The sequence below is a fragment of the Lemur catta genome, chromosome 2 (genome assembly GCF_020740605.2).
Source record: "Lemur catta isolate mLemCat1 chromosome 2, mLemCat1.pri, whole genome shotgun sequence".
Classification (NCBI taxonomy): Eukaryota; Metazoa; Chordata; class Mammalia; order Primates; family Lemuridae; genus Lemur; species Lemur catta.
This window is the reverse complement of record NC_059129.1, coordinates 40,797,002-40,822,108: the sequence shown is the minus strand read 5'-3', so window position 1 is coordinate 40,822,108 and position 25,107 is coordinate 40,797,002. Positions and strand designations below refer to the sequence as shown.

Genomic DNA, 25,107 nt, shown 5'->3' with positions numbered 1-25,107 from the left:
GGGCCCGTCCGTCCGTACCGGGCCGTCCTGGGCTCGCCCCGCTTCTTTCCCGCCGCCCGCCCGGGAGGCGGAGCTCGGCGGCCCGGGGCGGGGCCTGCGCGGTGGGCGTGGCCTCGGGCCTGCGCGCCGGGGGGCGGGGCCTGCTGGTCGCGCATCCCCGCCCGCTTCCCCGCGCGGCGCGTCGCGGGCTCTGAGTGCCCCGCGCTGGCCCCGAGCGTTCGCGGGAGGGTCTCCCGGTCCGTCCGCAGACGGGGGCGTCTGCGTGGATTGCGAGTGCGGGGAGGTGGTCGTCTACGGCGCCACCACGAGCGACCACACCTGCACCTTCTACGCCTCTTCCTTCCCGGGCAGATCTTCCGCTTTTTCTGGCTCCTGTCTTCCGCACCCGGATCACCCCGAGCCCCTGGAGCGGTTCTTGCCCTCTTCGCCGCCGCCTCCTCGCTACCCCTCGCTTCAGGATCGTGAAGCTGGTAGGGTTGAAGCTGGGCTTCCAGTCGCCCTTTGGGAAGGTCACACCCTTCATTCAGGCTTCCTGACCCAGGCCTGATGTCCCTGACCGCGCTTTAAATGCTCCTTCTTTCTCTCAGTTTTCTCCCTCCAGGACGCCCGGGTCGAAAAGAAAGGCTCGAATACACCGAAAGGCCGTGCACGAGGCTATTCATCGCGCAGTTGGTAACAGGACAAGCCTGAAAACAAACGTACATGGACCGGTGGGGGTTGACAAGCATCCAGCTGCATCCGGTTAAGACACAGATGCTGGGGACTGGGCCGCTGCCCCGGTCTGTCTTCCCTTCTCCTCTGCCTCGTCTCCTGCAGCCCCCATGACCCAGAGCGCGGCCTCGGCCCACCCGGACCTCAGCCTGAACACCGCGGCGCTGGCCTCGTCTCTCCGGGCGACTCGGCCAGGCCTGCCCCCGCGCCTTCCATCCATTTCGCAGATGAGACTGTCTATGTATTACTACAGGACGAACTCCAACATATACTGTTAAGTGAAAAAAGCAACACGGGGAACAGTACACAAGCATGATACATTTTACCTAAGGACAGGGGGATATAAATGTACATATTTGTTTGTTTATATGTTTTTTAAAGTGGAAGAGAAACCAAGACCTAAAATAAGTTACCCACAGGAGGAGAGAAAACCAGGTAGAAAGGATAGAAATCGGTCTTTTCTGAATGTACCTTGTTTTGTACATTTGGCTTTGATACCATGGAATATTTTACATCATTATAAAACAAAATGAGATAAAATGAACATTTGCTGTAGTTGGCAGCTCACATACCACAGAAGAATTATTTTAAATGACTTTAAAAATGCAGTAATTTGTGGGACATAAGACAAAAAGAATTGCAAATAAACTTTTCAGTTATTATATTGGTAATAATAATAGTATTAGTATTGCTATTCTGAGACAAAATTAATCCCAGGACCAGATGCATCTTGCCCTGGAATCCTCACCACCACCACCCGCAAAAGAAACCTCGATCTTTTCTAGGGTTGCCATGTGAGGGATCGCAGCTAAACTAGAGGACTGTCTCTGTTTCCTGGGTGACTTTCAAAAAGTAAAAGGGGTGAGAAACTTGGAAACACGGAGCCAACAGGACAAGAAGACCTACCGAGAGCAAACCCCACGACTCGCGCCAGAGTTGAAGATTACTGTGAGTTCCTTCCTCTTTGACTCGGTTCAGCCTGGCAGGGCCTGGGCAGGCGGATTCCGGCTGCGTTCTGAGGCTTTTACAGCCGGGGGTTGGGGCTGGGAGACCGCCTGGCTACCGCAGGCTTGGGGAGTCGCCCGGCGACAGCCAGGCTGCCTGGCGCGTGTCTCCGCAGCGGGAGGCGGGCCCGGGTGTCAGGGCGGGAACGAGACGCCGCCCGGAGCGCGGATTCCAGGAGCGCGCAGTCAGCCCTGGCCCGGCTCCTCCATCCAGTTCCCCCGGTCGCCCGCGAGGCGCCGCGATTACATAAGCAGCCAAGGGACAACGCTGGGCTGGGGACACGCAGGCCACGACACGCAAGCAACTCCCCTCCGGACGTTTATTCAGAATCGCCCTGGGACAGTCCAAATTCCCTGTTTCCAGTTTTCAAAGCCCTAAGTGGTGGACTGCACATGTGTTACCGTGCTGTTTCCTTTAATTGTATACGGATTCAGCTTCCTTACTAGTGAGGGAGCTCTCTGCCAGCTGTCTCATGTTGATTTTACATTTTCTTGCTCTCCCAACCCCTGACACTTAGCACAGACCCTAGAATTGGGTAATTGATTAACAGGTATTTACTAAATTGACACCATCCCTTAATTCCTCTTTCCCACAAAAGACTAATGTCTTGGAAACCTGATTCCATTTCCGGGGACCAGCTCCACCCCCAGGCAGGGTCCCTGGCTCTTCCTGTAGGAAGTGTGCACACTCCCAAAGCCACCAACAGCCAGCTCCCTCGCCACACCCGCCACTGTAGACTGTGAAGTGTTTAAGGACAGAAGCGGGTCCTACTCCTTTCGTTTCACTGTCCCACCTTCCTTGCCCAGTGCAGGGCCTGGCTGATAGTAATGAAGGAATACTTTGTGGCGAGGTCTAAATTAGCCAAGATCTTCCAGCCTGCACCTTAACCTTGAACTATGACCATCCCCTTCTTGGCCCCTGGGGGAAAAGGGCCCCCTCTTTTAGAGCCTTTCAGAAGTTGATTTACTTAACCGGTGTTGTGGCTGGGAGGTTGTGGGCATTGAACCCTTACCAAGGGCCTAGATGTCCACCCCCCAGTCCTGCAGTCCCCACCTTCCGGGGCTGTGTAAGTCTGTGGCCTGTTAGGAACCTGGCCACGCATCACCACCTGAGCTTCACCTACCCAGACCCTGTCCGTGGAAAAATTGTCTCCCATGAGACTGGTCCCTGGTGCTAAGAAGGTTGGGGACCGCTGCTCTAGTCCAAGGTGTTTTCTGCTCTTCCACTCCATTATTACAATAGTACTACCAACATGTGTACAGAGCTTAACAGGCCACTAAATGGCTTCAGAAAGATTGTTCCATTTACTCCTCAAAACCTCTAGAATTAGATATTACTATATTTCCATGTCCCAAATATGGCACAGATGTTCAAACTCGTCTTTTAACCCAAAGCACAAATATTAATAAAAGCCATCTTGAAAAGATAAAATCCCATAAAATGTATGACAGAATGGTTATAACAAATAATAACCTTTGTATGGTACTCCCTGCCCCACCTTGACACCCTTAACTCCTATGTTAGTTTCCTAGGGCTGCTATAACATATTACCACAGACTGCATGGCTTAAAACAACAGAAACACTCTCTCACAGTTCTGGAAGTTAGAAGTCTGAAATCAAGATGTCAGCAGAGCCATCCTCTCTTGAAAGGCTCTAGAAAAGAACCTTCCTTGCCTCTTTTAGCTTCTGGCATGTGCTGGCAATCCTTGGTGTTCCTTGGCCTGTAGGTGCATCACTGCAATCTCTGTCTCCATTTTCACATGCCCACCCACCCTGTGTCTCTGTGTCCAAATTTCCCTCTTCTTTTATAAGGACATTGGTCAAATTGGATTAGGGCCCACTGTTGTCTAGTACAACCTCATTTAAACTTGATGAAAAGACCCTATTTCCAAATAAAGACACATACACAGCTACCTGGGGCTACGACTTCAGCATATCTTTTGGGCAGACACAATTCAATCCACACCTCCATAATCTATCACCCACTGGAAATCGATGGTATAAAAACATGAGAAACAATGGTACTGGAAAAGAGAGTCTAGGAGAAGACTTGAGAGAGGCTAAGATGAGGAGAAAGGGAGACAGGACAGTGGGGATGGAGGAGAGATTCTCTAGGAAGAGCCAAGTTTGAGCTTCTGGGCTGGGAGACCAAAGAAAGGAGGGAGAGGGTCCTCAAAAGATAGAAGAGGGCCAGGCACAATGGCTCACGCCTGTAATCCTAGCACTTTGGGAGGCCAAGTTGGGAGTTGCTTGAGGTCAGGAGTTTGAGACCAGCTGAGCAAGAGCCAGACCCCATCTCTACTAAAAATAGCAAAAATTAGCCAGGTGTGATGGTGTTCTCCTATAGTCCCAGCTACTCAGGAGGCTGAGGTAGGAGGATTGCTTGAGCCCAGGAGTTTGAGGTTGCTGTGAGCTACAATGACACCCTGCACTCCAGTCTGCCTAACAGAGTGAGACTCTGTCTCAAAAAAAAAAAAAAAAGTAAGAAAGAAAGAAAGAAAGAAAGAAAGAAAGAAAGAAGAAAAGAAAGAAAGAAAGGAAGGAAGGAAGGAAGGAAGGAAGGAAGGAAGGAAGGAAGGAAGGAAGGAAGGAAGGAAAGAAAGAAAGAAAGAAAGAAAGAAAGAAAGAAAGAAAGAAAGAAAGAAAGAAAGAAAGAAGAGGAAACGGGTAATGGGAGTTGAGAAGGCACTAGGAGGGCAGAAAAGCTCCTCCCTAGCGAGGCAGAGTAAGCAAGAGCCACTCTACTCTTGAGGACGTCCAGTGAAAGCTGGGGTCAGCGTTAAGAGGAGGCCCACAGTGCTGAGTCCCTTCCCCCACCAGAGTGTCCTCGGTGAAGAGCCAGGGGTCTGCGAGCTCCCAAACATGTTCTCACAGATACTGTGAGATCAAGTGATCTTGTCCCCCTTCCCAGATCTGTTCCTCCTGCCCTGTTCTCTACTCATTGTTGCCACCCCCACGACACCCCCAGCTGGGTGTTACCCTCAAGTCCTCCTTTTTCCTCACCCTTACCGTCATTCCAGCCCCTTGTCCACGTTAGCTCTCACCCAGGACTCTGCCACTTTCCTCACTCCTACTGCCACCGCCTAGATGGGGCCATGAGCCCTCATTCGGATTAAGATGAAGATGAGGGCTCCTCCCTCATCTCCCTGCCTCCAGACTTATCTTGCCCAATCCACCCTCCATGACCCCCGCAAAGTCATTTTTTCCTAAAATTTTATTAAGAAAACCTTCCAACAGACAGAAGAGTTGAAAAAATTTCACAGTGACCACCTAAATACCCACCACTTAGACTTAAATAAGCATTTTACTATACTTGCTTTATCTCCATCTATCCATTCCTTCATCCGTCCATCCATCTTATAAGTTTATGCATTGTAAAGTAAGTTGCACACATTCAAATGATTTTTTGAAATATAATCTGATTGCTAGACTCCCAGTAATGCCCTCTTTCTCTAAAAGATAAAGCCCGAGCTCCACATTGTGATTGGTAAATGCCTCTAGCCTAACCCAACCCCCACCTGCTCCCTATTTTATACTCGGTCAGGCCAAATGACCTGAAGACCCCCTCACGGCACTGTTGGCCACCTCGCTGACCTGCTTTTACTGTTGGTCTCCAGAGCTTGTCCTCAGCCTCCAGGGCCTCTAGTGCCCCCTCCTCTCCCACACTAGTTTATACCCGCCTCCTCTGCAAGCACACAGCAGGCGCCAGGGCATACAGCAGCCAGGGGCATACAGCCGCCTCCAGGGCATGTCCTCGTCATCGCACTTCCTGCCACAAATCCTGATGATCTGTTTATGTGTCTTCCTCACCTTCACCCCCACTGAGAGGTTCTTGAAAATTCATGGTTCCTGCTTTATTTGTCTATTGTTCTAGGCACCTAGAACAGTCTGTGGCACATGTGGGTGCTCCATAAATATCTTTTGAGTGAATGCATGGCTGGTTTGTCCTTGCTGACAATACCGCCTGCCTTTTACTGCCTTCTCCCACACAGCATGCGTCCAGTTTTTCAACGTGCCTCCCAGAGAGTAAGAAGGAAGAAAAGGACACTGGGTGTTATCAATGTCCTTTAGCCAAAGACCCCCAGGAACACACCTGTCATTGAACAAGTGGGGTTTATTACTCATTGCAGAGAGAGAGAATTCACCCCATAGGGCGTGTGGGACACCTCAGTAAGAGTGGGTCAGAAAGAAACGGATTACAGCATTGGGGGTTTGGTTAGGTGGCTTGGGGGAGGGTCTAAGGAAGTTGGGGCTTGCTGTAGATTAACGCTGTCAGAAAGCAGAGCAGATGTTATTACTGAACGTCTACATAAATCTTTTGTATAGTGAGGGAAGGCTAGAATGAGGAGAGAAAGGTATGGTTGGTAGAGTAGTAGCAACCATTTCATTTAGCCAAGAGAAGGGGTACTTGGTGTTTTGTGGATGGCACGATGACCTTGTTTTTGTCTGTGCTCAGGCAAGATCATTAAGCGGGCTTGCTTTGTCTCATTTTATCAAGATCTCGGAGTAAACTTGTCTGAGGTTGGTATTCTGTAAGATAGTTTATGCCTAATAGGAGATAACACGGCTTACTGTGTTAGACACTCTTCTGAGTGTCAGAGGCTGTTTTTTTTTCTTTCTCAGCGTTTAGGTGGGAAACTGGGAAAAAGATGAATTAGTGGGGTTGCAGCATGTGTATATATGTGTGTAGCATCCAGTTCAATGGAAGAAACTTGTCAAATAGAGCAAGTCTCAAGTTTAACTCTCAGATGTCCAACCCCCAATCTAGCCATACAATCCTAGGTCACAGGCTGACACATTCAGCCTCCACAGTTACCGACCCCATGGGCATGGAAAGGGACAGGTGACTCTGGGCCCTGGTGCAGCTGAGTCATGAGTAGGGAGGAACCAGCTCTCTTGGGTGGCCTTGTTGGGGACCTCTCTTGGGCTTCTACCTGGACATCCTCGTTCTCCCAGGGCAGAGACTCCACAGCTTGTTTTCTTGGCTGGCTGTTTTTGTTTGTTATACTGCCTGGTGTCACAGCCTCCCAGTGACTCCCATACCTACTCATTTGAGCCCTGAGGAAAACCTGTTAGATATGAATTCTTTGTTGGTTTTGTGGCAGTGGCCTCTGACCAGACGGGTTCAACTCCCAGGACCCCAAGGGCTTTGCTGTCTCTGCTCCCTGCTTTTGCAGTGATGACCTCACTCTTGCGGTCAGTCTCAGGCATCCAGTGACTCACTGTAGAGTAAATCAACAGCGTGACAGATGCCTGGCACCTGGGTTCTCTGGGGACACTCTCTTAGGATGTGGGGCATGACCTTTCATCCTCAGTCCAGCTCTTCTGCTAGTTATTCCCCTTCCCTGATAGAGCCTCAACATTTCCTTCAAATCAGACGGCTCTGAGGTTGCTCTCTCCAGCCCTCATTATCCCTTCCTGCCCAGCCAGACCCAATGGCTTCTGTTCTAAAAGCTCCCCCACCCCACTCCCAGTTGTTATCATATCTTCTTGTCTGGCTGTTCTCTTCCCTTAGGTTCCAGTCTGCTTCTTGCCGGATGAAGTGCCTGCTTGCTGTAAGACCTTGAACAAATTACTTAATTCTCTGGGCTTCAGTTTTTACACCTGTAAATTGTAGGTAATGATAATTACCTTTTAGTATTGTTGTGCGGATTAGTTTGTTTTTTTAACTACACAAGTAATTAATGTATACATTCAGTTGTAAAGAATTTAAACAAGACAGGTAGAACAAAAGTCTCTTACTACCTCCCTGAATCTTGCTGTGATTGGGTGCTTCAGGACATTTTTCTTTGTATTTACATACATATTTGTGTAAATATAGAAATAAATATGTATGTGGGTGTGTTTGTGTTTTTGAAATAGCTATAGAGTGAGCGTAGTGGGGATTGCGAGGGTAGTTGTTTGTGGACCAAGTGAGGTAGGTGGTTAAAAAAAAAAGCTGCATCTTTCATAAAAGCAAGTCAGTAGACAATGCCTAACACTGGAAGGACATATAGCAGTGGCGTAACCCTGGCATTTACAGATGTGCTAACACCAAAAGCAAATCAACTGAAAGAGCTGAAAGGAGTGGAGATGGGGGTGAGGGCTGCTAGAAACATTTCTAATTAACTCATCTAATTCTTTGAATTTTCATTTGCATGTATAACTGTGGTTAAAATCCTGGGGATTATCTAATTGCATTGTGTTCCTTTTTGTCCCTCCCAGCCACATCAAGGCCTGCCGCCAGCTGGCCCCTCAGCCCAGCTTCTCCCCCCTCGGCCCAGCTTCTCCCCCCTCGGCCCAGCTTCTCGTGCCCCAGACCAGCTTCTCCCCCCTCGGCCCAGCTTCTCCCCCCTCAGCCCAGCTTCTCGTGCCCCAGACCAGATTCTCATCCCCTAGACCAGCTTCTCGTCCCCTAGACCAGCTTCTCCCCCCTCAGCCCAGCTTCTCACCCTGGCTCCATTCCCACAGGCCAGCCTTGTGCAGCCCTCGGGGTCTCTCACCCCTAACTGGTCTCCATCCCGCCTCCAATCCACCTGCAGCCAGAACAATCTCTGTCACATGTGTCATCAGAGCATGTTTCTTCCCCACTTAAAAACTCTCTGAGACTGGTGTAGGATGACAGGGCTGATTCCGCCCTCAGCAGGCAAGCTCCCCCCCCTCTCAGCTGCAGCCCCGCAAGATTCCAGGGCCACTTCTCACTGTCACCCTCAGCCCTGGACCCGCCTCCTGCGAGGCCCGGGATCTCTTGGGCCGCCCGGGCTCTGTATTCTCTGCTCCTTCTGTGGGCGTTTCTTTGATGTGGATCATAACTCAGTACATAATGCTCTGCACTCACTTCTTTTAACCATGGGTCTTCAGGCTCTTGTCAACCCAAATTGGTCTTCCTCTTTCTTTTCAACTACTGCGGAATGAAGTTACCTAATGTTATGCGAAAGCACTTTGCTGCCGTCTGGCGTGTAGGAATGCTCAACCAATGCTCATTTCACTGAGGTTCCGATCCCCCCGACGTAATGGAGAAACGCCCTCGTTATCCCCCAACACTGTGGCCGTAAGAGCCCTCTCAACCCTTACCACAGCCATAGATCCTGAATTTGCCGCCGCTGCGCTCCCCGTTGTGTCTGTAGCTTCCCCATCCGGCTCCCTACACAGCCCTTTTGTTCCCCTTTAACACACCCAGCTCTTCAGAGCTCCCGTGCTTTTTCCTGAAAGGCCCTCTGCCACTCGCTCCCGCCATCCACTGGGGGAGAGTTTTCCTTCTTCTCAGATGTCCCCTGTAAAAGCGTCCCTAAGCTGCCCTCCCCAGAGGAGCCCGGGTCCCTGGGCGGCCCCGTGTCTGGTTTGTGCCGCTCCTGTCCTCCTCAACCAGAGCTCGGCCTTTTGAACTCCGACCGTCCTGGCATCTTCAGAGCTTAGCATATCGCCTGGCACGTAAAATGCTAGACCCCATAAATGCTTGCTGGATGAAAATCCTCAACTTCCTAAAAGTTTAATCTCTCTTTGCTATGTAATATGCCACCCGCAGGGGCAGCTGTGGTATAAAGGAGAAAGTAGAGCGTTTACAGTCTTACTAGCTGCGTGATTTGGGGCAACTGACTTCACCTGAGTCTCAGTTTCTTAATCTGTAAAGTGGGAGTATTAATATCTATGATGAATGAATGAGGAAATAAAAGATATGAAGATTCTCTAAAAATGCAAAAGGTATTATTATTATCCCTTCTCTAACCTCGTTTCAAACTTTACAGAGCTCTGACAAAATCCTCTCCCCAGGTCCAGCCACTTCTGCAAGATCGTCCCTTTCCTCCCCCTCTGTTCCTCCTTCCTTTCTGGTGCTGTTGTTTCACCCTCCCACCCCCTGCCCCTGACTCGGTGGGCCCTGCTCTCCCCTTTTCCCTCCTCAGGGTCCGCTCCCTGCCTTTGCCTTTCTCCTGCCAGCATTCGTGTGTCTTCACAGCTTCCTCGGAGCCGTCCCGAGGGCGCTTGTGGCTTCCTTTCCCTGCACTTCCTGGAAGCTCCTTCCTGCCCTTCCTGACACACAGGCCACCCGGGGGCAGGAGCGCCGGGCACGGGTGTGGATAACTCCGCCAGACGCTGGTTTCAAGGACGCTCACAAAGGTGCTCAGAGAGAGGGCAGATAAAAGGGCAGATAAAAGGGTGCGAGATGCCGCGCTCTGTGCGGGGCGGGCGTGTGAGCGGAGCCGGTTTTCCTCCCAGAAATGCAGGGCAGGACACGCCGGGCGGGAGGGGTGTGTGGGGGGACATCTGAGCCCAGGAGGAAGTCCGAGGGAGTGGCTTCTGGACTAATTGGCAGGCTGGGTGCCAGCAGCATGCCAGTGATGTTTTGGCGACCGGTCACCCAGAAGAGGAAGGAGGGGAGGGAGGGAGAGTCTGTCATGTGGCCAGGACCCAGAGGCAGCCGGGGCGTGCTGTCAGCTGGCTCTCAGCTCCTCGGGCTTTTCTAGGTCATTCTCTCTGTGGCTGCCTCTGTCACCAGGTCCCACTGCTCTGCCTCATGCTGTCTTTCACGTCTCCAGCTTGGTTTCTTTGACTCATAGTCCACGTCCCCGACACGCTTTGTGTCTGTGTCCCCGGGAGCCGGGGCTTTAACACTGTGTTGGCGGAGGACGCACTGGGCCCCAGCCCCGGCTCTGTCCCCACGCAGACCTTGCCCTGGGGCAGGGCAGCCACTTATTCCCCGCGGCCCAGTTTCCTCCCGCAACTGCAATGCTACACGCTCTCCTGAGCCGGTTAAGAGAGCGGTGAAACTTTTAAAAGATTTGAAACTTGGTAATATGAACTGTACCTGTTCCTCTTGGTTCTGCCGCTGTGCCCAACGTCACAGGCTCATGTAGGGCTGCAGGAAAGTCCTCATGTCCCCACCCAGGCAGCCCTCAGTCTTCCCCACCTCAGCCACTGGCAGCTCTGTCCTCCCAGCACTGCCACCAAACCCCTTAGAGCTTCCGACTCCCCTTCTGCCGCCACACCCGCTCCAATCCAGCAGCAAACCCTGTAAGCTGTCAGCTCGTGCCCTGGACTCAGCCTCTTCCCACCACCCCTATCCCCCACCAGGCTTTCCTCGACCAGCATGAAAGAAAGTCCTTACCACGACCTGGAGACCCCCATGGCCCACTAGTCACCGCTCTGACTTCCTACTCCTCTCCCGCTGCCCCCTCCACTCCAGCCACAGGGCCTTCGTGCTAAATCACCAACACACCCAAGAGCTGCAGCCTCAGGGCCTTTGTCTCTGCCTTCCCCTCCATCTGGACCACCGTTCCCCCAGATAAGACTTGGCTAATTCTCCTACCTTCTTTAAAGTTTTGCTGAAATACACTCTATTGACATTGTCACCCTGCCTACCTATCCAACACTCCCTATCTTCTGTCCAAGCTTTACTTTGCTTCCTGGGGCCCCAGGACTTTTCGCTTGTTTATTTGTTAATGATCTGGTTCCCATTTGTAGTAATTCGCAGGAGGGCAGGTTCCTGTGGGCTTTATCTCCGCCGAGTCCCCAGCCTCCAGCACCGTATCTGGCACAAATGAGGCACTCAGTAAATGCTTGCTGAATTCATGAATATCAACTATTTTCTTTGATCCTTAAAACAATTCTTTGATGTAAGTATAATTTTTTCCACTTTACAATTACAAAACTAACAAGAATTGAGTCAAATCTTGAAACCCTATCGTTTCCAAGTGGCATCAATGTTCCTTCACACTGTGCAATTTCTTAAACCTAGTTTGGTCAGAATGGGCAAAGGTTTTTAGCTTTTTCAACTTTCAAGGGAGCAGGTGAGACTAACGGATTTCCTGTCTGCTAGAGAGTGATGCCTGCTCCTCCCTCCGGCGCCCCCTGAGCTGCTTCAGTCCAGGTTCTTCTCCCTCCCCAGCCTCATCCCTTCCTGCATCAGGGCAAGAGAGGTTAAATGGCTTACTAGGTTCACCGGGAAACCCGGGGCTCACAGAATCACAGGAAACCTTTCCATTTCTAAATTCCTACACTCCACCCATCGCACTGGCTGAACGTCTGATTCTGTGAGGAAATAGAATGTCTACAAAGCAAAAAGAGAAGAGAGAGAAACTGGTGGAGGAGAAGGCAGGGAGGGAGAAGAGGGGAGAAGGGGCGGCGAGTGCGTGCTAGGGAACAGTCTGCAGAGGGGAGAGGCAGTCGTGCACTGTTGTCCCACTGAAACAAGACATCTCATCACTTTGTCCTTACGGCCTCTCCTGATCCCATCTCAACACTCAAAGCTCGTTAAAAGGGTTTTCCATTTCAGTCATGGCACCGCATTGACACAACTGTCCATTCTAGAAATCAGGAATTCAGCCTTGACTTTCCTCTCCCTCATCCCATCCCCACCCCCACCACATCAACACTTTGGTCAATTCTACATAGAAAACACACTTTAAACTGGCCTACTCATTTCCAGCTCCACCATATCCCACTGACTCAAGCCATCATCCTCTCCCACCTAAACACTGGAATAGTTTTCTGTCTTCAGGTGACCACCTTGTGCAACTCTGGGGGATGCCATTAGCATGTGGTGGCCCTGGTCTCCCCATTGCACTCTTGGCTTATTCTCCTTAACATGGCAGATTTCACTTCATTATTATTATTTTGTGCCATCTTTACCTGCAGCTCATCGTGTGCCAGCTTTGCTTAAATTAGTCCAAACTGTTCTTGTCTCTGGGTCTTTGCAAAGCTGTTCTCTCTGCCTGGAATGCCCTTCCCTCCTCTCTGTGTGTGATAAATTCATCACTCAGGTCTCCTCTTAATTGTCACCCCCTCAGGGAGACCTTCCTCAATCCCCATATAAGTTAAGGACCTTCACTCTCAGTTTCTGTGCTGGATATTTATAGGGTTGTCAGATTCCACAAATAAAATATAGGACACACATTTAAATTTGAATTTCAGATAAACAATGAATGCTTATTTAGTACAAGTATGCCCCATACAATATTTGGGAGATACTTATATTTTTAAAATTTACTGTTTATCTGAAGTTTAAATTTAACTGGACATTCTATATTTTATCTGGCAACCCTAGATATGTGGATCGACTTTATTCCCCTTCTATTGGAGAGACTGGAAAGTAAAAAACTTCATTTCTCATAATTCTTTGCAGCTGGGTCTCTGGACGTGAATTAAGTCCTTCCAATTAAATGTATTTTTATGAGATTTGAAAAGTGAAGTGAGATGGAGATCATTTTCTGGCAGGAGAGAGGGTGAAAAAGCCCCAGTAGACTTGAGAGGTGTGTAGGGGTGGGACAGTTGGGGCAGTGGCCACTACACTAGCAGTAGCTGCAGCATTTCTGACCTACTGTGATTGACTGTGAAGCCAAGAGTCCAGTTAGGACCTCCTGACTTCTAATCCCCCAGCCTTTTCAATGATTTTTTTTATCATCTAGTTCCCTGAATTAAATCCCCTCCTGCTTAAAATACCTAGAGTAGTTTCTGCTTTCTGCCCTGGGCCCTACCTGGTACAATTCTCATTACCTGTACTTTCCCCACATCACACAGGCTATATATGTTGGGCAGTGTCTCCTAAGCTCAGCACCATTGCCCAGTTTTGCTGTGAATGAACCTCTCGTTTACTCGTTCTCTTTTTGTGAAGCTGGACTTTGACTCTAAATGGATCATGAGTGCTCAGTTAATATCTTTTAAATTGAAATAGGTACCAAAGAGACAGGAAGGAAGCTGCTCCCGCACTCCTGAGGGATGAGGATCAGAAAGATTCCCTCACACCAGCTAGATCATCTCTCTGGGCATGAATTTTCTTATCTATATTGTGAGGGTTAGACGACACATTGTAAACATCCCTTTCAACCCTAATAGTCTACAAATCTAGGATTCTTTGAACTTAGTAGAGGTGGGAGCCAGAATGAAATTAGCCACATTTGGTGCACTTACTGGAGATCCCTGTACAAGTTAATAACTAATTGGTTTGGAAGACTGACTCTCCCTAACGGGAAGTGGACATGGGAATGGGGTGATTACCTTGAATGGGGGTTAGAAAAGGAAATGGAAAGAAAAGACTACTAGGACAAAATGAGCTTCTAAATGCATAAATTGGACCATGTAAATCCCCCACCTAAAGGTCTTCAGTGGCATATCACTGCTCTTACAAAACCCAGCTCCTTATCCTGGGCCCCGTGGTCCTGCACAGCTTGGCTCATAGCATCTCTCCAATATCATGTCAAACCGTTTCCACCACGTCTCACACTCCTTCCAGGTCTTTCCCACTTTGGGCCTTTGCACCAGCTGTTGCCCTGGCCAGAGAGCTCCCCTGCAGCTTTCCTGCTGCTGGCTTCCTCTCAGGAGCCAGGGCTCCCCTCAAATGTCACCTCCTTGGAGGAGATTTTTCTAGCACCCTATTAGTGGTAGTCACACCTCCTCCAGTAATTCCCCTTATATTACCCACTTCATATTCTTCAAAGCACTTATCACAATCTATAATCATCTTGTTGGTTTATTTGTTTACTTGCTTATTGTTGGTCTCTCCCGATAGAATCTAAATTGCCAGAGGACAAGGGACCACGTCTGGCTTGTACCCCACGGTATCCCTAACTCCCAGAACAGTGCTCAGCAAACAGTAGGGGTTCAGTAAATATTAATAACTGTTGAATAATTAGATGGACGGATGAATAAATGCACAGTTTTTAAAGGGACACCGCTAAGGGGATGGAAACAAGAAGGCCTTGGGAGCATTGAGAAGGATGAACAGTGAATGTTTAGGGGGAATTAAAAGGATGGATAAAGCAACAGCAGTGACATGGACAAGGGGGTTGCCAGGAAGGAAAGGGAACAAACAAGTAGCCAGGGCGAGCGGGAAGGAGGGGCAGCATCTCAGAGGAGCTGTGAGCCCTAAGCAGAGATTGAAAGGGGGAGAGAAGAATGAGGCTTCCAGGAGGGACAGAAATCAGAAAGTAAAGTCTCAGAAGAAACAAATTAATGTTTACGGGAAAGAACACCGAATTTAGAGCCAGTAAATTTGGATTTAGTCCTGGCTCTGCCTCTCACCAGCTGTCTGAGCCTGGTCAAATCCTTTGCTCCACCAGAGTCCCAGTGATGCCACTGTACAATGGCTGCACTTGGCCCCACAGCTGTTGCAGGGTTAAATGAGAGAGTGGACTATGAGGTGACAATCCCGTAACACAGGTCATGCCTCTGAGATCAGGATTGATTGGATTAATCTGGATGGATCTTCCTCCACTGTCTCTACCTCAAGCCCACCCCTCCCCACCCTGCCCTCCCCTCGGGGCATGTTTGCCCAGCGTCCTTGCAGCGGTTGCATAGGAAAACTACCCTGCTCTGATAGAGCTCCAGTTATGTTAAAATACACTGTAAACTGCAGTCTTTTAAAAAATTAGTCATTATAGAGGCAATCCAGATAGAAGGAAATATTTTGGAAGGGCAGAGTGGCAGACATTGAGAAATAATCATGGTTTCCTTCATTTGTCCTTCTTACTTCCTGGGCCTTCTTCTCGAAAGTCCGGTTTTCCCCCTAGAGGTGCTTTACATTCTCCATTCGGCCTTTGCACATCTCTCCCTCTCCAGACAGCCTCCCTTCCCTTTACGGGTCCTTCCTGAAATCGTCCCACTCGTCCTGTCTCTGTCAGCAGAATCCTCACCCGCTCTTCCCCTCAGTGTCCGGCAATGGCAGACTGAGGCTGACGGCGGATACCGTATCTGCCTTGTCACACTCCCTGACACAGGAATGGTAGGTTTGGCTGATGATGCATGTACTTTACCTGCCTTATCACACTTCCCAAGGGCAGGGACCATGACCATCCTGTCATCGGTCTCCCAAACACCTCTTCATACCTACCACTCCCCCCTGGAAGCTCCTAAAGACTTATGGAATTTTTAAAAGTCTGGGGATGTTACTGATACAGAGGAGAGAGACTGGAGGACGGACAAAGGGAGCGAAGGACAAAAAGGAAGAGAAGGAAAAGAAAGGAAGGGAGGGGTAAGGCCTCTTCCACCTCTAACACCCCCCAGTGCCATGCACGGGTATTGGGTATTGAGCTGTAACACTCAGCAACACCGCAAGCAGGGATCCCGGAAGGAGCTGGAAAGGGCTGGGAACAGTTACGTGGGTGGCCCTGTGTGAAGTGAGGAGAAGACGCGGATGCTAAGCCAGAGGCAGGATGCAGCCACAGTCAGCCGCAGCAAGCCAGGCCGAGCCAGCACACGCAAGCTCACATCCGCCCCTCCAGCTCTCCAGAGATACAGTGAAGCCAAGGCAGGATTAAAGGATCAAGTGTAGAGTTGCTAGGGATTTTGGAGAGAGGGAAAAGGTCTTGAGGAGTGAGACGTTTCCTGGCAGGGTCTGCCTCCAAATGCCTTTCCCTTACTGATGTCCTAGAACCGTAGATGTGAACTCATGGCAACCAGGACTTGAAGGCTGAGCGGAGCTTTGTTAGCAGGAATCCTCACTGTCTAGTTACAGAGGGAAAACAACAACCAGTCATGAGCTTCTCCAGCCAGACGGAGCACCGTGTCCCACATGACAGGAGCATGCCCCAGCACGGTGCCTGGCATCTGCCAGTGAGGAATGCCTGTTGACTGAGAAGGACTAGAAGGTCTAAGCCGAGTCAGTCAAAGGATCCTCTCACTGTGCCCGATCCGTGATGAGCAAGTCAACCACCTGGGCACAGATCACTGCAGCTGCGTGCCAGGCACTGCAGCAGCGAACACGAAGGTCAGGTTCCTCTTCCTGTGCCACTTACCTGCTATCGGATAGGAGCAGATCACAGACAGGTAAATACACCACTGCAGACAGTAAAACATGCCGTGAAGACAGTAAATCTGGGTGGAGAAAGTGAGTGCCTGTGAGGAAAACTACTTGAGACACAAGTGGCAAAAGGAGTCCTCTCTGACTATGTTACCTTTCAACTGAGACCTGGAAGAGAAGATGGAGAAAGCCTTGTGAGGCTCTGGAGGGAGGGGGCCCAGGCAGAAGGAACACTGAGTGCGAAGCTGTATGGCCGCATGAGCCTTGGCATGTTCAAGGAACGGAAAGCATAAGGCACCGCAGCTGGAGCACCGGGAGGGCCACCTGCACACTCGCCATGCAAGGCCATGGTTCCCTTGTGGCTAAACACTGGAACCTCCTGGAGAGCTTTCGACACTACTGACACCTGGGACCCATCTCCAGAGACTCTGTTTAATTGGTCTGAGGTGTCACCTGGGCATCAGGAGTTTAAAAGTTTTCCAGATGATTCCAATGTGCAACCAAGGCTGTGAAGCACTGACAAGACCTTGAAGGCCACGGCAGGGCACTTGGATTAGTGACAATACAAGGTTCCCCTGAAGAGACTCAGAGACATTTCTCCAGATCCAGAAAGAACTCTCTGTGTGAGAGGCCTTGGAGCTGGGGATGGAGCCGGGAAAATGAAATAATCCAGAGGAAAAGGACAAAAGGGGACTGACAAGAAGGCCAAGACAGGCAGAGAATTCCAGAAAATGGGACAAATTGAAGGCACAAAAACAGACCAGTGCAGACAGAGTCAGAGAGCCAGAGACTGAGGGACAGAGGGACTCATGTGTCCTAGTTTCCTATTGGTGCTGTAACAAGATACCACAAACTTAGTGGCTCCAAACAATACACATTTATTATCATGTAGTTCAGAAGCCTGAAATGGGTGTCACTGGGTTAAATCAAGGTGTCCGCAGGGCCTGGTTCTTTCTGTCTGCTCCAGTGGGGAGTCCACTCCCTTGTCTTGCAGCTTCTAGAGGCCCCACCTTCCTCAGCGCATGCTCCCTTCCTCACCCCCCAAAGCCAGCAACGTCAGGCTGCACACTTCTCAGCCACTCTCTCTGGTTCTCTTCTGCTTTGGCCCTCCACTTTTAGGGGTCCTTGTGATTACACTGACCCATGTAGACAATCTGGAATAATCTCCCTGCTTGAAATTCAACTGATTAGCAACCTTAATTCCACTTGCAAGTTTAATTCCCCTTTACCAAGTAAGGTGACATGTTCACAGGGTCCAGGAATTAGGGCACGGTCATCTTTGGGGGCCATTATTCTACCGACTGTAGCATAGATACACATTTTTTACAAAACAGATTTCAGCCATATCTGTAGTCTTTTGCTTGGGTATCTGTGTATTTTATGAGCCCTGAACTGGGAGGGTTGTTCCAAGATGAATGTGCTTGTGTTTGTTCTAGTAGGTTTGTTTATCAGGGTGTCATTTTTGAGTGTGTCCCTGACAAGTACGGGGGAAGGGAAGACAGGTGCCTAATAAAGTCCTGCTGCTCCACTAAAGCCTTGCTGCTGTTGGATTGTTTTCCTATTGACTATAAAACTAATGATAGTGTCTCTTTGTATGTTTTCTTTGAGCATGTCCATCTGTTCTTAAATAATATTGGATGTCTCTCCCAGTGATATTTAATGTGTATGAGGCTATTGAGCTGTATCTGTGATGTTTACATTATACGAGTGTCTCTGTAAGTTTGTGCATTTGGACATTGATGGTGCACACACGTACTTAATGGTGTGGGTGATCACAGCTGCAGATGTTTACTCACAACCCCCCATGGATACCCAGACAGCAAGGCCTGGCACGGGGCAGGAGCTAGGAAGAGAAGGGAGGAAGAGAGGAGAGCTGGGAAGAGGAGGGGAGGAGGAGTAAAAGAGAGAGTTGGAGGCAAGGGAAGAAGGGAACATCAGAAAAAAAATCAGAAAGCAGGGGGGAGTTCCAGGGATCTGCAATTAAAAAAAGAGGCAGGGGTGGGTCACAGCAAGGGGACGAGTCAGAAGAAGATCTAGGTACGGCTCCACTTCTAGTCATTCCCTTGCTGTGTGACCTTGGCAATTCCAGCTCTCTGGGCCGCAGTGAACGATGACAGTTGAAATAGTATTCCTTGGGTACACTCCCAAGAAGGAGGAGGGAAAGAGAAAAATGGAAATAAAAAGCACACACGGGGAAAGGAGAGGGAAAGAACCAGAAAGAGAGACTTAGGAGGAAAGTAACGAGAGGCCCTGGGAGCTGGCCGCAGGGAGAGCTGCCAGAGCCCTCCCGCTCCTTGAGGCCCGAGCGTGGGCGCCTGCTCCCCGCCCCTTACCCCAGAGCTTCAGAGTGTTCTTAAGCCCTTAATAGGTAAGGAGGGAAGATGGAAAGGCGAGAGGCGCGGGAATGACAGCCACACACCGACACTCAGAGGCTTGCCAAAGCCGCACAGACCAGGATCCGTGCTTCCGGCCCGGCCCTCAGATGTAGGTGTGCCAGCCACCTGGAGTGACTCACACCCCGGCGATGCGGGCACGCATGCCAAGAGCGAGCCTGGGCCCTCTGCCCGCCTGCACACCACAGGCCGAGGGGAAGGTGAAACCCGGGCTCCGGAGGCGGGTAACAGGGGGTACCCTCCCCACACAGGGCTACCTTGCCCCCAGAGCGCCCCTAGTGACCACCTCCCAGGCGCCAGGACCCAGGTGTCCTCTTGTCCCCAGCTCCTCCCCCAAGCCTTACTCGGAAGCGGGAGAACCAGGCGAGGGGTTACGCAAGGCCTGATGTTTACCTCCCGCAGGAGCCTCCACCCTCCCTATAAAGCCTGATGTGGGGAGACTCGCGCACAGACTGGGACTCCGGTTGAAGACAGAGGCAGTCCCAGGAGGGGGCAGAAAAGCGGCGACACTTAATGCGGGAGACGCAGAGAGGGGCACCGACTCCGCAGGCAGCAGGGCCGGCCCGCCATCTGCGCGCGCGCAGGCGGTCGCGGAGGTCGAGGAAGGGGCGGCGTCCGGACCCCAGCTCCCCATGGATGCGCCGGAGCTGGGCCCGGGGCTGGTGGAGCGTCTGGAGCAGCTGGCGACGTGTCCGCTGTGCGGGGGCCCCTTCGAGGACCCGGTGCTCCTGGCGTGCGAGCACAGCTTCTGCCGCGCGTGTCTGGCCGGCTGCTGGGGGACCCCGCCGGCGGCGGGCACCGAGGCTTCCGCCACCGCCTGCCCCTGCTGCGGCCTGCCGTGCCCCCGCCGCTGCCTGAGGTCTAACGTGCGGCTGGCGGTGGAGGTGCGGATCAGCCGCGGGCTGCGGGAGAAGCTGGCCGAGCCTGGGGCCCGCGCGGGGAGACGCCGAGGGGGCCGCATCCCCACCATGGGCTGCCTGGACCCGCACACAGAGGTGAAGCCGGGCTGCGCGTCGCGGGTCCGCAGCTGTTGGAAGGGGCAGCTTCATGGGTCTCCGGGGGAGCCTGAGGAAGTTTAGGCAATGGGGCAATGGAGCTGGGGGAGAAAAAGCAAAGGATGAGGGGTGGGGTGACCCTGGGTCCGCAAGGTGAGAGGTGCCCGGAAGGACGATGAGGAGTTGACACTTGGTCCAGAGGGGAGGAGGCCGATCGGGTGCCTGAGTCTTGTGAGAGGAGCTGGAGAGAAGGGTTTCGGGAGGCAGAGAGGGGTTGGGGTGCTAGGCCGAACGCGAGAGCCTGGAGCCCCGCGGAGAGCGCGGGAACTGCGGGAGTCCGGGCGGGGCAGCCCGGAGCGCGGGACAGGACAGCGGCGGAGGGGAGGGAGCCGGCGGGCGGGCGCGGGGCCGCCTGGGGCGAGGGCGAGCAGGGGGCCGAGGAGCACGGTGGGGGAGGTGGGAACTGGCGGGGGGACAGGGAGCGGTGGGGGGGACGGGTGCGGAGAAAAAGCTGGCGTGCCGGGGCGGGGAAGGGAGCGAGGATGGCGGAAGGGAGTGGGGAGCAGTTCCAAACGCCCCTGCAGTGTCGTGGGTCTGTCCCTGGACTCGGGCTCTAGCCGAGCTGCGTGTCGTTTGTTATTGTCATTCTCGGCTCGTACGAGGGCCCCAGGGAGGGGCGGCGACAGACGGAGGCGAGGTCCGGAGAACAGCCTTTGGGGCCTCCGGCTGCTCTCCGCAGCCCAGCCTCGGCACCCGCCTCTCCGCGCCTCGGCTGGGCCGCCAACCAACCCCATTCCCTTGCCCGACCCCCACGCGTCTTGGACGCCCGGCTTGCTTCTCCCCAGCAGCCAAGCCGGGCTCGGGTCTTGCTTCCCCGCTTTGAAGTCTTCGCAGACCTAATTGGCCCGGGCGTAATTGGCACACTTAGGGAAATTGTCTTTCCTCTCTCTCGCTCACCGCCGACCCAGCCGGCAGCCCTGGCAGCGAAGTGGAGGGGTCAGGGATCCCACACCCGGAGGGGGGGACATCTAGCGCCCTCTCCTGGGTCCCATGGCACACTGCGGGTCTGTTGGGCCTCTTGGGACACATCCAAGCCCAGCTGCCTCCCTGGCCTGGGTAGAGAGACACAAAACAAAAGGCCCAATAAACGCCACCGGGCTTTTATGGCAAGAGGGGAAGCAGCTTTACTGTAAGGCTTTTATATGCCAACTCTTAGCCCAAGGGCTCCGGGTGTGTGTTTGGTCTGTGTGATGGGGGGTGGGGGACAGACTTTTGTCTGGGATACACTCAGGAAGGCGATAAGGATGGGGCCTTTGAAAGACACAGAGATTGGGGCTGAGGAGGCAGCAGAGGGAGGCAAGGAATGGGGCAAGACCCAGGCATGGATGAGGCTGTGGAAGGGGAATTGAGAACCCTTAGGGAATGGAGCGGGGAGGACAGTGGGGCTGAAGTTAGGAGGGTGAGGAAAAGTGGTGGTGGAGAGAGAGGAAGGATGGGTGGCGAAAGGGGAAGGGACAGAACAAGAGGAGAAAGGAGCACAGGGATGAGGAAGTGAGGTCACTCCGAGAGGGGGGAGGGAACATCACCAACTCAGAGGGAGCCCACCTGAGGAGGTGGATGGGGGGAGGGTGCCCCACAGTATGAAGCCCAGAGCTCATATCCATGTTTCTTCTGCCCAACCAGGATATAAGGAAGACGTGGAGACGGTGAGTCCACTTTTACTGTTCCTTTTCACTGCCAGCTGCCACAGCCATCACTTTCCCACATCTTTGTCCCCAATCACAGGCGGGTTTTCTGGGGTGTGGCCTCACCCCTTCATCTTCCAGAGATGTGAGTGGGATAGGGGTGGGGGCGTTAGCATCAGAGGGTAGAGGTTATCTACTGATTTCCTGACCCTTCCCCTCATCTTTCCAGATTTGATGTCCCAACACCCAAGTCACCTAACCCAGAGGATGATCTCCCTGAAGATTACCCAGTGGTCAAGAACATGCTTCATAGACTGACCGGTAAGGGGGGTGGAGGGGAAGGAACTGAATCAGAATCTGTGTTAGGCTAGCTCTCAAAAATGATCAAGTCCTTTTTAATGTCTGTATTCGTTTCTTAAGAATGCTTGCTGTGTAACAAAGGACCACAAAGTAGGTGGCTTCAGCAACAGACATTTATCATCTCAAAGTTCTGGAGGCAGAAGCCTGAAATCAAGGTGTCAGCAGTGTGGTTCCTTCTGAGGGCCATGCGAGAATTTGTTCCATGTCTCTCTCCTAGCTTCTGGGTCTCACATGTCCCTTGGGTTACAGATGGTCTGCACATTGCCTTCCTTTTGCATGCACTTGGCTCTGTCCAAATTTCTCTTTTCTAAGTCAGTAATCAAATTGGACTGGGCCTAAACTAATGACCTCATTTGAACTTGATTACCTCTGTGAAGATCCTATTTCCAAATAAGGTCACATTCTGAGGTATTCAGGGGTCTTCAACATATCATTTTTTGTGGGAGGATACAACTCAACTTTTAACATCTATCCTCATATCCTAGCCATTTTCTCTCTTCCTTTTTCATGCAAACAACAGACTCCCAGAGGTCAGTTGCCTCTCAGGAATCTCTGCTTCCACCACCTGTCATCACTCCTCTCCAGAAGGGATCCGGGACCTCAGCATCTCCCTGCCCCTTCCTTCCTTGCTCACTCCCCAAAAGAAGGATGCCCTCTACCCTTCTCTAAACTGCCTAGAGAGGATGGTCTACCCTCTTGGTCACCCACCATCCCACCCAATCCAGATTGCTTCTAGCACTCCTAATCCAGAACTCTTTCCTCAAAGCACCCCATACATATAGAGCCACTGGTTCTTTTTTCTCCTCTTCCCAACACCACCTATAGAAACAGGCCTGTCCACACCCACTAATTTCTGTGGGTGGGTGGGCTGGTTTCTCAGGATACCTTGGATTCCTCCCTCCGCCTCTTCTCTCTGTCACTTGGGGTTCCAGTAGCAGGTGTCAGTCTTTCTCTTTAGATCCACCTTCCCAGCCTGCTGACCCAGCTCCCACGCCCCACCCCAGATGCTGCAGATTGAGGTATCAGTCCTCATGCCTCCCCAGAAGTTGGATCAGCCTCACACTTCCTCCCCCAATCCCACAAACCAGACCACCTTTCCTTTGGTCTCTCTGCTGTGCCCTCTGCCCTGGGCTTTCCCAAGTCCAATTCTGCAGCAGTGGCGCGTTGGTGCACAGTTTCCATATTGCCCAGGCCTGCTCTTCACACGCCTGCCTCCTTTCGTCCCGCAGCCGCCTTTCAGCTGCTGAGAGGTCACGCCCTAGCACTCAGTCCCTTGCGTGCCCGCCCTCGGTTGCCCATTCTTCACCCTACCCTGCCTCTGATTCAGAAACCCCTCTCACGCAGTCCTCTCCCTGTCTCCTCGTCTCCAGCTGACCTGACCCTGGACCCTGGCACCGCACACCGCCACCTGCTCATCTCTGCCGACCGCCGCAGCGTCCAGGTGGCCCCACCAGGGACGCCCGCGCCCCCTGACGGCCCCGGGCGCTTTGACCAGCTCCCGGCCGTGCTGGGCGCTCAGGGCTTCGCGGCCGGCCGCCACTGCTGGGAGGTGGAGACCGCGGGCGCCGCCTCCTGCACAGACTCTTCCGGGGAGGACGAGGACGCCGGGGAGAGCCGCTACGCCCTGGGCGCGGCAGGGGAGTCGGTGCAACGCAAGGGTCGCGTGAGGCTGTGCCCCGCGGGAGCCGTGTGGGCCGTGGAGGGCCGCGGCGGCCGTCTCTGGGCCCTCACGGCACCGGAGCCCACCCTGCTGGGCGGCGCCGGGCCCTCGCCGCGGCGCATTCGCGTGGACTTGGACTGGGAGCGGGGCCGCGTGGCCTTCTACGACGGCCGCTCGCTGGACCTGCTCTTCGCCTTCCAGGCGCCCGGGCCCCTGGGGGAGCGCATCTTCCCGCTGTTCTGCACCCGGGACCCCCGCGCCCCCCTGCGCATCGTGCCAGCGGAGGGCTGAGGGTCTCGTCCCCAGCCCCCATGCTAGTCACCGGCGCCACGAAGCTGCTTCCTCCTGGGCTCGGAAGTCCCCGCTCATTGCAGGGATCATGTCCGCACGCCCATGGCAGGAGTATTAATAAGCACCCCACACCAAACTGTACCATCTATTTTCTGTCTTATTATTTCCCCCCCAAATAGTAAGGCCTCAGCTGGCTCCAGGTTTCCACACCCATGCTATGCCCAAAGCCAAATCTGTTCCTCCTCCCCTGCCCCCTAATCTTTCCTTTCCCACCTACTTTCTCCCCTTCCATACTATTCCAGGCCTGAACTGGGGAACAGGCCCTGCCCTGCCAGTCCTGGTAAACTGCACGTTTACTACACAGAGGCCCTGCTAGTCAAGTATTTACCTCCCACTCTTGCCCATACCAGCTCCAAAGAAGAGCTCGGGGCCTTCTCCGCGGCTCTAAGGCTTGGGCTTCCCTGTCCTGTCCACTCTGAAGTTTCTCCTCAAGAGAAACAAGAGACTCCTCCTAAAACAAGTGGCTTGACTCTGGCCTGGGCCCTATGGCCCTCTAGGAAGCTTAATACCCCTTTTTGTGGGAGGCAGGGAGGGACAAGCCAGTTCCACTCCACCCTCCTTCTGTGACTTTTTATGCTCATGGCGTTTTTCCATAAATCCGCCCCTGCATGTACTCACAGAAAGGATCAATGGTGCTACCTCTCCTCTCCTCAACCTGGGACTGGCCTAGACATCCCCAAACTACCCTTGTACAGTCTCATAGCTTTCCCCATGTGTATAAATGGGCCCATATTTAACACATTTTGTGATGTTGGGTTATTTATTTTGTGCATCTGTGGAAATAAATGAGATCTCAGTGGTGGTATGGATTTGACTGATCTCTGCAACTGTGCACGGGAAGAGGACTGGAAAACACCCACCAGATCCCAGTAAGGGGTGGGGAGGGCTGAGAGCTGAATATCTTGGCTGCAGAGACATCAAAGCTTAGGAAGGAAGTGCTAAGAGTGCAGTGCAGGGGACACACCCCCATCCCTTTGCTCCCTCCCTCTTCCTTTCTCTCTCAGGGACCCAGGCCCCTGGGACTATGCTGGATCTGTCTGTGAAGCTAAAAGACCAAATTTGAGGAGATAGTTAGTTCTAAGTGACCTGTCTCAAGCCAGTTTTGTCATAAGTCCTAGATAACGTGAGAAGGATAGGGAAAGAGGACATGACTATTTCTTGTTCCATTTTCCATTAGAGGTGAGAATGATAAAGACCCCTCTCTCCTAACTCCTCTTGAAGGCATGAGGGGAAGAA

General features: G+C 52.4%; 1 protein-coding gene across 5 annotated transcripts; it reads left to right on the top strand.

Moving 5' to 3' along the window:
- The first annotated feature begins 120 nt into the window (after nucleotides 1-120).
- On the top strand, nucleotides 121-24,676 carry RNF39 (ring finger protein 39). 5 transcript variants are annotated; one of them, XM_045541514.1, is made up of 9 exons: nucleotides 121-470; nucleotides 588-984; nucleotides 1,497-1,659; nucleotides 7,233-9,811; nucleotides 11,156-11,307; nucleotides 19,223-19,815; nucleotides 21,499-21,521; nucleotides 21,730-21,821; nucleotides 23,231-24,676. In XM_045541514.1, exons 6-9 carry the CDS (start codon nucleotides 19,453-19,455, stop codon nucleotides 23,809-23,811), a joined length of 1,059 nt encoding a protein of 352 aa, XP_045397470.1. In that variant the 5' UTR covers nucleotides 121-470; nucleotides 588-984; nucleotides 1,497-1,659; nucleotides 7,233-9,811; nucleotides 11,156-11,307; nucleotides 19,223-19,452; the 3' UTR covers nucleotides 23,812-24,676. The 5 variants fall into 5 exon arrangements, with proteins under 5 accessions (XP_045397470.1, XP_045397469.1, XP_045397471.1 ...); XM_045541513.1 differs by having other exon boundaries at nucleotides 588-1,659; XM_045541515.1 differs by lacking the exons at nucleotides 121-470; nucleotides 588-984; nucleotides 1,497-1,659 and having other exon boundaries at nucleotides 4,305-9,811.
- Nucleotides 24,677-25,107: the final 431 nt, after the last annotated feature.

Coding starts and splice junctions, on each gene's coding strand:
- RNF39 (XM_045541514.1), top strand. CDS start 19,453: ATGGATGCGCCGGAGCTGGGCCCGGGGCTGGTGGAGCGTCTGGAGCAG. Junction 19,816..21,498: donor GCCTGGACCCGCACACAGAG/GTGAAGCCGGGC, acceptor CTGCCCAACCAG/GATATAAGGAAGACGTGGAG. Junction 21,522..21,729: donor ATAAGGAAGACGTGGAGACG/GTGAGTCCACTT, acceptor TCATCTTTCCAG/ATTTGATGTCCCAACACCCA.